Source organism: Protopterus annectens, chromosome 6.part1 (assembly GCF_019279795.1).
Source record: "Protopterus annectens isolate FY-2018-M chromosome 6.part1, PAN1.0, whole genome shotgun sequence".
Taxonomy (NCBI): domain Eukaryota; kingdom Metazoa; phylum Chordata; order Ceratodontiformes; family Protopteridae; genus Protopterus; species Protopterus annectens.
This window is the reverse complement of record NC_056738.1, coordinates 431,068,445-431,080,858: the sequence shown is the minus strand read 5'-3', so window position 1 is coordinate 431,080,858 and position 12,414 is coordinate 431,068,445. Positions and strand designations below refer to the sequence as shown.

The 12,414-nt window shown below is 41.6% G+C and overlaps 1 protein-coding gene across 1 annotated transcript in view; it reads left to right on the top strand.

Moving 5' to 3' along the window:
- The window catches only part of NDUFS1 (NADH:ubiquinone oxidoreductase core subunit S1), a 1,309,138-nt gene that overhangs the window by 230,262 nt on the left and 1,066,462 nt on the right, over positions 1–12,414 (top strand). The window contains exon 5 of the mRNA XM_044075860.1: positions 3,133–3,209. Within this exon, the coding sequence (XP_043931795.1) occupies positions 3,133–3,209 (77 nt within the window). The remainder of the gene's footprint in view (positions 1–3,132; positions 3,210–12,414) is intronic.

Genomic DNA, 12,414 nt, shown 5'->3' with positions numbered 1-12,414 from the left:
ACACATGGCAGAACAGTGCATTCAAGGGGTATGGTCTGCAGATCAAAGGAATCTGCACATCGATCAAAAAGAGATGCTAGCTGTACAGAATGCTCTGGCAGCCTTCAAGAATCTATTCCATCCAGGACGACTTACAATAAGGATGGACAACACCACAGTAATGTGGTACATAAACAAACAAGGGGGTACACACTCCTACCCTCTATGCAGGCAAGCAGTGACCTTGTGGAACACAGCTCTGGCTTACCAAGTTCACTTACAAGCTCAATTCCTGCCAGGACAAAAGAACACATTGGCAGACGACCACAGCAGAAACATCATGGATCCCCACGAGTGGAAACTAGATCCACAAGTATTTGCAATTATAACTCAAAAATGGGGCTTTCCAGATATAGACCTGTTTGCCAGTCCTCAGAACTATCAACTAACAAAATTTTATACAAGGGCACTTCACCATCAAGCTTGGAAAGTGGACGCACTCTCATTCAGCTGGAAAAACCTGACCGTATATGCCTTCCCTCCATTGCCTCTCCTCACAAAGGTGCTTCTGAAAGTCAGAAAGGAGAGACCACGACTGATGCTCATAGCCCCAGCCTGGCCACGCCAGCACTGGTACCCACTATTGAGGAATATGGCCCAGGGCCCACCTTGGATTTTACCACAAACTGCCCATTTGCTCACACAGCAAAACAATCAGATTCTTTACAGCCAGCTAAAAACCTTAAATCTGGCTGCATGGAAAATCACCTAAACATCCAGCCAGCTCCTCTTTCCCAAGCAGTTATGGATGTTATTCTGGAAGCTAGGAGGCCCAGCACCAGGAAGGCCTATGCGGACAAATGGAAAAGGTTTTGTGCTTGGAACCAAACTAAATGCCAAAACACACTTCAGACTCACCTGCCTCAGATTCTACAGTATTTAACTGAGATGTTGCACAAAGGACATTCTTTTTCTTCCATTAAAATCCATGCATCAGCTATTTCAGCCAACTACAACACAGAACCACCCTTATTTTCGCATCCACTTCTAAGGCAGTTCCTCAGAGGGGCAAAAAATATCATACCCCCCAGGAGAGCACCTACACCAACATGGGACCTCAATTTTGTTCTGGAAAAACTTGCGCTACCTCCCTTTGAACCAGCTTTCTCTGCAGATCTACAGTTCCTATCATGGAAGACTGCCCTGCTGTTAGCAGTAACTTCAGCTAGAAGAGTCTCAGAGCTGCAGGCACTAATGGCAGTGGAACCTTTCCTCATTTTCCATCAAGACAGAGTTTCTCTATGAACTAATCCTTCCTTCATGCCTAAGGTGGTTTCCAGTGTGTCTTTAAATCAAACCATTCACTTACCCACCTTCTTTCCAAACCCACAGAACAAAAGAGAAAGACTTTTGCATTTGTTGGACATTCACAGGCAACTTTGCTACTACTTGGATAAAACTAAGGCTTTCAGAAAATCTGACCAGCTCTTTGTATCCTATGCTACAGCTTCACAAGGGAAGGCTATATCAAAACAAACCATTTCCAAATGGATAGGACATTGCATTCGTTTTTGCTATACCCATTATGGAAAACCAGTTCCTGCTCCCATTAGGCCCCACTCTACCAGGGCAACAGCTACATCTACAGCCTTCCTCAGGGGGGTGCCAACCAAGGAGATTTTGGAAGCTGCAACAGTTCAGTACATACTTTTTTTTTACCAAACACTATCACTTACCACTTTACTGTAAGACTAGGGCTGGCTTCGCCACTGCAGTTCTGCAGGGCTTTCTAGCCTCCTCTAATCCTCTAACTCCTCCACCCATCCATAGCTTTGGGATTCTACCCAAGTGTGATGACTGCAGCAGGGTAACACAATGAACATAGTACAGTTTTGTACCTACCATAAATGTAGATGTTCGAGTGTACACCCTGCTGCAGTCCAGGTTACCCTCCCTCCATCCCCTCTGATCTAACTGGCTAAATCTATACAACACCTTCCTGATGTATTTGCTTATAGCTGGAGGGATTTTTGTGTTTGTGCAAAAAAAAAAAAAAAGAAATTATTTTATTTGGTACTAATTACTGACCACCTTTTTGGGGACATCTGGGGCAAGAAAAACTGAAGAAGATGGCGTTGGATGCATTATATATATCCCTGGCGCACTGACGTTAGGGAAGAAGCGACAGCAACCGACGCCGGACCAAGACTTTGGAATTCCGGCTGACTGCGGGGACCGCCTGACGACAGGATAACCCAAGTGTGATGACTGCAGCAGGGTGTACACTCTAACATCTACATTTATGGTAGGTACAACACTGTACTTTTTAAAGTGTAAGAATATAACAAGTTTGTTGAATGTCTTTTTGGAGATTTTCTCCCTGGGCCTCTGCTGAAAATGGACATATATCCAGTCGGACTATATTGGTAAACAAATGTAAAATAAAGTATAGTAGAGCATAGAGAATTATGGCAAACCTTGTGTACCTTTTAGTCCACATTTGAAGTAATGCTGCTTGCTCGCAAAAAAAAGTTGCCAGGAAAACTGCACTGTTGTGATGAATCTGTCGCTTATTCATATTTAAAGATGTCTTTCATGTTTTTGTAAGATTTGCCTCTAAGAATCAAAGCTTTAATATATGATTATAAATTATGGAACGGAGCTGCAGTGGGTACTACTGCTGGATGAACGTACTGAGAAGAATGACCAGGATTAGATACCATATGACTGCAACAGTAGCTTCTTTTTCAGATTTTGGTGAAAGTGATCTTGTTTAACTGCATACATGTTTGTGTGTGTATGCAAGTATGAGAGTTTTGTGACTTACAAATTCATGTCTGTTGTACTACTTTAGGTAATTATATCACTTTAATATGCTAGCTTTTAAGGGGAATATATGAGTAAAATACTGAGCTGTCATCTCATATCTCATGTTTGGCAGAATTTTAGCACTGGAGCATCCAAGTGTGTACACTGTGGTGTTTTGCATGGGACCTAGGTATTTTGTTGCCCTGTCATCCATCTGCCGGTTGCAGTGGTACTGTGTGACATTTTTGTTGTATAATCAAATGATGCTGGAGTGAAAGTAAACCAAAAACACGTTTTACATATTCCAGAGGTCTGATATTCTGTTCTTCCCTTTGTTTTTTAAAGCCTGTAGCTGCTTGTGCCATGCCAGTGATGAAGGGCTGGAACATTCTAACCAACTCTGAAAAGTCACGAAAAGCAAGGTAAATTGCACTGTTTTCAATAATTAACTGTCTGCTCCAGAGTTTGAGGCTCTTCATTCTTATAGAAAGTATGTTGGAAAAGAAAGCTTGAATATTGGTTTTCATTTTTCTTTGGAGTAAATAAGCCTTTTTGGAAGATGAGCTGTTGCTTATTGTGCAGGTGCCTGAATGTAACTAATATAATTTGCCCGAGGAAAGGGCAGCTGATCTTCAAGAAGGGCTTCTCATGCCTCTATTGTAGCTTGTTTTTTAATCCTTCACAATACTGTTACTGCAATTATAATAAAGAGGGATTATTAGGTTATGTTATGTATCCAAGGAAGTCACATTTGGTGTGCAAGAGTTGGAGGGAAAGTATACCTGTATGCATATACTTCTACATTATAGTCTTGTCCATTGTTCCCATTTTTCCTGTTAAGCTCGTCAAGGTGCCTGCTTCTTAGCACGAGTATGCAATTTGCGTTCTGGTTTCTGTGTAGGTTGTTTGTGAGTTGGTGATGAGCTAAGCAGAATGCAGTATGGATGTTGCTTGAGAGGGCCCTCCTTTCTTTTGTTCATATATTAGGAAGAGTACATTTTGTTTTGCTCCTGTCTTGTGCTGTTTTCAAGACTTTTTTTTTAATTGATTGTTCTTGATTTCCGAGGAACTGCAAGTGTATTTTTTTTAATTAAAACTTGAATTTAAGGGTGACATTTCTAATTTTTGTTTAAAATTGTGGAAATGCTGTCTTTTGAATTATTTGCATTTGCCGACAAGTAATTTGCTGACATGCATGCTACAATCAGCAGATGAGTTGCATTTTCCCAAACACACAAAAAATATTTCTGTGGGGAATTTTCACCTCTCCTGCCGCCAGACTTATCCCTGTAAGGTTGCACAGTGGCACCTTGTCAGAGGCAGATGCATTTGCTGATTCAGGTTCCCTTTCACTTTTGCTAAGCTTCCTTTGTCCTCTCAACTAAACACTATTTTTCTGTTGTAATGCATCCAATGCCTGGGAAAGCCCTTCCCTGCCATTCAGAGCTGGCCTCTGACTGCAGTAGCGAGTGGGGTATTCTAGATCCACTGCTTACTTCCAGTTTCTCAACTTTTGAGTAGCTATGAAAATGAGTGAAAACATTTGGCAGATACTGGGACACTTGTTTTAGAGATGCCAGTCAGAGTCTGTTGTAAGAAAAGATGAATGCTTCTCCCAAAAAAAAAAGGTCTGAATTTGTTTTGAATATAGTTTCAAACTTTGTTTCATCAAGCATCCATTTGATGTTGCCTTTTTTGGGAAAGTACCTGAACTTATTGACCATGCAAGTGATACTGGTTTCATTCTCATGTATTCAAGTATGCTTTTTTTGTTGCTTATTCCTGGATATATGTATATAAAATGGATGGTCTGACATCAAAGATTAACCTTAGTTAGTCCTTGAGTCATTGCTCCTTCTGTCCCATTTTGTCTTTTTTTTTTAAGAAATTCCCATGTCCAGTTGTGAATGCACCGTCTTTCAGTTAGTCATGTCCTGTGCTACAGTAGGCCATCATACATGGCCTGTGTCCGACAGTTACTTTTTATCATTTGTACAGTCCATATGCTGAACTTTGTTCTTTATGGCAAATTTCCCATGGTTAATGCCTAGTCAGTCTTTTGGAGGAGACATAAAACTGAGGTCGTATCTGCATTAGTTGGTGGTAGGTCAGGTAGTTGCAAAATATCCCACAGCACTTAACAAAACAGTAGTTGAATTTCTGTAATCCCTGGCATTAATGAGCTGAAAACGTGGAAGTTTTTAAGTTGAGGTAAAAAACAGAAAATTTTGCAGAAGTAATAGATATGAAAAGGGACACTCAGTTTCTAGCATTAAAAGAGTAATATTTGGTTGTTTAAATGAAAGCTGTGTGTACTAGGTGTGCCTGTAAGCATGAAAGGTAAGCATTGTCTTCCCTGTACACTACGTTATAGAATCTTGTCATGTATCTTGTATTAGCTGTGCTAAAAAGGACATCTTTGTAAGATGTGTCAAAGGAAAGACCGATAGTTCAGAAGTTTGAAATTGAATACTGTTGGAGGGAAGTTGATAAGCAAAATCTATGAATGTAAAACAGTGAAAATGACAGTGTTTGCAATGTTTAAGACAAATTGTAGAGCAGTAGATGCTGCTTCGTTAAAAAAAAATTCCACATTGGTTCATCAGTCGTATACTTCAGAAGTTGTCCGAAATTTCTTCTAAAACACAGAGGCACAAATGCAAGTCAGACTGTAGACAGTAGATGTTAAAAATTGATAAGGAATAGTTTTAAATTTAAGCAGGACTTTCGTGTAGAGGGTAATATTGTGTGAAGTTAGAATTCAGATGGCACCAAAAAATGAACTGCTTGCTTGCACATTCTCTCTGTTGGATGAGTCTAGTTTGTCAAAAGCTGCTAAAGTTAATATAAATTTAAGTACATGCTGCTTTCAAATCTTAGCCTCTGAACAGTTGGCTGTGTGTTGCAGACGGATGGAGTCCTGACTGTGACTTCGGATCCACTACTCAACCTGTATATCCTATCCCTGAGGATCTGGCCGAGGGGGATCAGAATGAGTGGCATTTACTATCTCACCCACCCTGGATGAAGGGAAAGAGGTTTTTAGTAGCACTGCATGTCCTGGAGACCTCACGTTTCAGCCTTGCTGTAAAATAAGGGGAACTACACCAACAGTTACTCTGTGGACTTGAGATCTGCATTGAGTATGGTGAGTGGGTTGGCACAGAAGGGTAGGGTGTAAACATAATCTGAATGGGCTGAAGGTGATAATTTTTTGTGGCCAATCAAAATGGTGTGGGGGGACTCAATGGCCAGGGCCAAAAAATTAGAGCAGTGAATACGTAAATTATCTTGATATTTGGGTAATTTGGATTGCGGTAAGCTAGGAATGGTATAACAAATTCATAGTGAAACCAAAAGGTACACTGGTGTACAGGAAAGTTAAATACTCTGCATATCCATGGCAATTGCTTTATCATTATACTGATTTACTTACAAAACGGAAAGCTTGCTTGATAGTGTCACATACAAGTCCAGTAAAGTACTACAGTTCCCAGGAATTTAAGTGTAGGGAATGCTCGGGTGTCAGTAAGTAGTAATTGAAGACAACATAATAAGAAAATTGATTTGTTACTTTTGTGGAGAATGCAAGATTTGATTTTTTTTTTTTTTTTTTTTTTTTTTTTGTTAATTTGCAAAAAATAAACTCTAAAAAAAAAAAGACCACTCTTACACAGCAGCAGCACATTTGCAAACTGTTTACATGGCCTGACCTGACTGATTCAGTAGAGCATTTTGTACATATATTATCGCATAAACATGCTTACAGGTACACCTAGTATACGGAGCCTTCATTTGGAATGCTGACATTGAAAATGGTCTATCTGGATTAGTGTCCTTCCTTAGTTTAAAAAAATAAAAATAAAGTGAATATCCTTCAATTTACCTTTTTTTTTTTTTTTTTTTGCGCTCCATTTTCCCCAGTGTTCCAGCTATAACTGTAGAAAAATCCACCCTTAACTCTTAACCTAGAATGGTCAATTACATGAGTAACAAAGAAGAGTAGTGTTTTGATATTCATATTGAACTGCTAAATTGTATTTTCTACCTCTGTTTAGATCTTCTGGATTAGCAGTGTAGCAGGGCAATAAATTTGACAACCACCACCATTCCATGCAAGAAACTCTGCTCCCCGTACATAATTGTGGATATTATCTAATCTTAAAGAACCCAGTAGTATGACCTTCCCTTACAGTAATGTTTGCTCTATTTATATTACTGTGACCATTTACAGTTAACAGTTGAGCCACACTATCAACCCCAGAAACATTCCCATTCAAAATTGTGAAAGTGTTTTGTCTGACCACTAAACACAAATAACTATTACAGAGTCTCATTTAGCCCTGGCTGTGTGGCTTAAAGGGAAAAACTTCAGACTATGCCTAGACCATCCAAGATAGATTAGTGGTTAGGTAAAGGAGGATCTGGGTGTGAGAAGATGGAAGAGAATGTTTGATGCCAGCTCATTCATCTGGGTGAAGACAGGTTGTCCAGCCACTACAATGCCAGTTCTTACTGTAAATTGAGAACGTACGAAGTGCTGCACTAAGACCTGCGGATGTTCTTGGCTTTGCCAAGCTCTGTCCACATGGCAGCTTACATTAACATAGGCAGGAAATTGCCTACCCACAGGGGAAGACATAGCAAGCCTTCACGTTAACGACTGGGGGAAGTGTTGGATCATAAAATGGGGAAAATTGACTGCCTGAACAGTGACCACACCATGAATGGCTGCCATCCAGTGATAATGGGGATATCAGTCTGCAAATGTTGGCTAGATGGTTGCTAGGGCTCAATTTTAAAAATTGCAAAAAAATAACTTAATCACAGCTCCTAGGCCTCCTCCAGCTTAGTAATTTTACTACCGCCATTGTTTTTCCTAGAATCTGAAACACTTAATCACTCATAGGCCAAAGCAGATTGTAGCCCTTGCAAACTGTCCATCATAGACTGAGCTTTGAGTAAGGTATTCCTGGCTGAAAAAAAAAAACACTTTCAGCACTTCTGGGATGGAGCCCTTTGCTGCAACAGTAGTCACTGATAAGTCATGACTTTCATCATAAAGTCACTTTTGGAGTAGCATTGATAACATGGGAATCTGCCACAGGCAGATGTCTGCCTAAGTTTAAGAGCTCTGTATATGTCAAAGTGCAGACCAACACCCCCATACTTGGAGAGGCACTCCGGAATCCTTAATAAATAGGACATTGACCAGTAGCTTCTTCAGTTCCTTTTTTGCTGTAGGTGTGTATACATGCAAGTCCCCAGTTGTTGTTTAAGGCCACAACCCCAGGAGTCAAGTTAAGAATCTTTAAAAGGTAAGAACACTGTTTGGGAGCTTTCTTAATTTTTATTTATAAGTTGTATGCTTGCCAATGAAACTTGGATGGGGAAATTGTTGCACTTCCTGTGGTGGTGCAGGCTTAAATTCATTCATGACAACAGCACTTAAAGCTCTGACAGATGTCTTATCTTGCATGTGTTGCCCACATAGGAAGCATCTCCCTTCAGGGACCTTGGTCCTTGAAGGTTGAGAAATGACTTCAGACAAACCACCACTTGGACCTCATCAGTCAGGGGTGGGGATTGTTCTTTTGTGGTCTCCCCTGCTTTGCTCTGGTCCTACTGGAGAGATGGAGAGGAGGCTTTGACTGCACTAATGGAGTATTGGAGGCTATTCCTCCTCCCTGGGTGATTAATAAGAGTGCTAATGTCCTTTTTTTCACAGTAATGATAGTGTCTCTTGAGACTTCCTCCTGGATTGCATGCCCCCCCCCCCCCCCCCCACAATGGAGGAGAGACCTTACTCCTAATTGGCCCAGCCCAGTTGTGCTTCAGACCCTTGCCACGAATGACTGAGACTGATAGAAGTAAACCCATTCTGCATCCATGCATCCATATTTGAGTGGTAGCTCCAGTTGGCCTTGCCTTGGACTCTTGGGTTAATTTGTGTACACTACTCTAATAACCACAGGGTCTTTTTTTATAAAGTCTAGACATGGTTCCCAAGTGTTTCTTAGAAAGTTTTAGGATCCTTAAGATTATTCTGAGGGGTATATGTTAGGCTCTGGCTTGGGTGGTCAAGCATATACAGTCTGCCTCTGCCTATTAGGGAGATGGGTAGCAGAGATGGGTAGCATATTAGGGAGATGGGTAGCAGAGATGGGTAGCAGACCAAGGGTGAAGTTCTGATTTCCTGTCCTTTGAACAAGTTGAGCTTTAATTAGGTCAGGGAAGAACTTTGCTCCTTATGGATGGGAAGCCAGATCCAGAGATGCAAGTAGTCTGAGAGACAGATGTGCAGAAGGTTTGTTAGAGTGGGATCCAAGGATGCCTTTTACGCCAGGCACAGATCATTCCTCAGCAGTCTGAGATCAAGTACAGGGATTGAGCTTTGACTCAGTCCACATAGGGCATATTGCTGGTCTTTATCTTTTTTCTTTATTTTATTTGTCTTTGTGACCAGAAAAAGTCTGACTAGGCAAAACCCATTTTCAGCGGTGGCCCAGGGAGAAAATCCCCACATTTAATTTATACATGATGTACCTTAATAATTGCAGGGTAAACGCGTGTACATAAGCTTATTTACATGATTTTTAAATATTTTAAAATTCTTATACGAACATAACATTTAAAAAAAAAACGAGAGAAATTAACATAAATTGATGCCTAATTATTGAATAGAGAAATAACATGCAGTAACAATGTATTTATAGCATGATGGCCACAGGAAAAAGATCAGACTGTCGTGTTTTTGAGTTTAGTAATTTACAAACAAGTAGAGTGTAGCTTAAAATAAGGGAGATATGAAAGGAGAACTTGTGGAAATGAGCAGGAAGATAAATGGTCAGAGGAAAAAAACATAGTTGGTGGTGGGCTGAAAGAGTTTAGGAAATAAGGGCAGCGTGAGGAGGAGCGATAAGCTACAAAAAGTTTGGGAAGCAAAGTGGCTGTAAGAGTTGGTGAAAAGTAATTTGCCTAAAGCTAGCCAGTTGAGCAGGAAGAGCAGAGCTGCATTTGGCACAGGTGCTGTTTAAGCAACGTTTTGAAACTATTTACATTTTCTAATTGTTTTAACTGAGTGGGGAATTCATTCCTGAGTTTTGACACTCAATGACAGTACAGAGAATGTCTAACTGATACATACTAAATTTCTTCGCTAGAGCAAAATCCTCTAGTAGGTGAATAGTACAGTAGAGTTATTTTGTAGTGCTGGGCAATGTTGCATCTATGTTTTTATGTCATTTAAAGGCAGAGCAGTGTTGTAAACTGGGTTTGGTTGCAGTGGCATTATAATTGTTTTATTACAAGGCAGTGGGTTTAATTTTTGGTTGGTTGTTTGGCTTTTTTTAATTTATAGTAGCAGGGTTTTTAGAATTTTTTTGAGGTGTATAATGTTATAATGTAGAAGGTTAGTATGTATAATAGGTTAGGCCCCATTTGCTGCTCAGGTTAGTTTTCTTTTTTTTATCAGAATTGTTGGTGCATTGAGTTCTTTTTGGAATGAAGTATGTTATGATTTGTTGGAATTTGTTATTTTTATTATTTTGATATGGTTGTTATGTTGTTGTTTCTATTGTGGCTTCTATTTGTGTGATCTTGGTTGTCTATTGTGCCTGGCTCTATGTTCTGTTGTTCCTCTGCCCTCTTGCTGGTTAGGATCCTGCTGATCTGCTCTTTCAGATCTCGCCATACTGGCTAGCGGGCCAGCTCTACCCTATGCCCCCCATGTTGCTTTATCCAGTTCTGCCACACCTTCAGCCTTGCAGTGTTGAAAATTTTTCTTTTCAGGCTCATTTTAAGTTTTCTTTTTTTTGTATTTCTTTCTTTTAGAATTATATATGATAGCTTTTATTTATTGTGTTGTATTGTTTCTGTTTTTGTGATGTTTTTTTAGTTATTTGTAGTGTCCCTCCCTCTCCTTCTCCTTTCCTGTAGTTTAAGAGCTCCCCTCCTCCTCCCTCCCTTTCCCTCCCTCTTTCTTTCTCTTAGAGTCTTTCCTTTTCTTCTCGTTTCTTTCTTCAGGTTAGACGTTTTAGTTAGAAAAAGCCTATTTAAAAAAAAAAAAAAAAAACGCAGTGTGTTGTGTTGTAGTGCAGTGTTTTGTGTTTGCTGTATTTTGCTTTGTTTTTGTGTTTGTGTTGTTGTTTCCTCCTTTCAGGATGTCAAATGTCAGATTCAAGAGATTCAAGAAGTGTGACTCATGCTGGTCTTGCACTTCTCACACACTTTGGCACAAGGCATTTAAATCTGTTCTTTGCCTGCAGGATTCTTGTTTAGAGTCCTCTGCTGCAGCATCAAGAGAGATGCAGTCCAAGAAGAATAGCTTATTCTAGGGGTCTTGCTCTTAGGGGACTCCCAGAACCAGAAGCCAGAGCTCTCAGCCTGTCAATCTAAAATTCAGCAAGTTCTTGCCAGCCGCCCTCTTTTCTCTGTTCAGACTCTGCCTTCTACCGTGTTCCGTGGACAACCGGCGAGACTATCTCGGCCCGGCATCAGAAACTGAAGCTGCAAGACAGAGAAGAGGGCTGGAATCGGTACATTGAATCCTCCTCGGTCTCCTTCTCTTCAGAGTGAGAGTGGAGCATCACTCTCTATCTCTCCCCTCTGGCCAGGCTGTCCAGATGTGGAGAGAGAGAAGTGGTGTAGGGTTTAAAAGTCGCAGGCACTTGCCAAGATGTTGTCCAGCCCTCCTCAACAGGTGTCTGCTCCGTCCACTTCCATGGATGTTCCTCATCCGACTCCAATGAGTTTGGAGCCGGAGTTCGTTGGGGTTCAAGTAGTGGAACCGTTGGCTCTGATAACTTATCTCCTTTGGTTCCGACGTAGGCTCTGATCCCCTCAATGGTGCAGTCCATCGAAGGATCTGGGCACCGGGGTTCCCTCTGCTCCGAGGGGGCGAGTGGCATCAGACCCTTGTCCGACCCCGTTCTCCCTCTCGGAGCTTCGGCGCAGGTGTGTTCGGCTCCTAAATCAGCCTCGGAGCCGTCTCCCTCGGTGCGGAGAAAGATTCCGATTTTCTCGGAACCGGAGCTTTCTCTGCATCCTGGCCCGGACGCCTTCAATGTCATGAGGAGTGTGCTGGCCACTGAGTCAGCTCCACTATTGGCCCCACCGGCTCCGTCTCCTGTAGTGCCTGTGCCAACCTCTGCTCCTCCTCTAGACCCCAAGCGTAGGGAGCGGCACTCCAGGGCTCCCCATTGGGTGTTCTTCCAAGGCTTTCCTTGATCATTCAGAGGAGCCCCCTCGTAAGAGGAAGCACATTGACTCCCCTGAGTCTGTCACTTCTGATACACACTTAGATGATTCGGAAGGGTCCCAGAGATCCCCCTCTGAAGATGTTTCCTTCTCGGACATCCTAGAAATGCTTAAGCAGAGGGGGAACTGGAATCCCCTAGCCCCTACAGAGAATGAGTGTGTATTTCTGGATGCATTTGGTTCCCGACCTTCCACCTCCTGGGTTTCTCCACCTTTCGATCCACTTATGGCAGTGGTGGCTCGAAAGGCTTGGTCAGCTCTGGATACAGTGGAACAAACTCCGAGGAGACCTGGCAAATTCATCACAGCACCCCAGGATAAGCAGTTCCTTACCAAAGGTGTTCCTGTTGATGCCATGGTGGTAGCAGC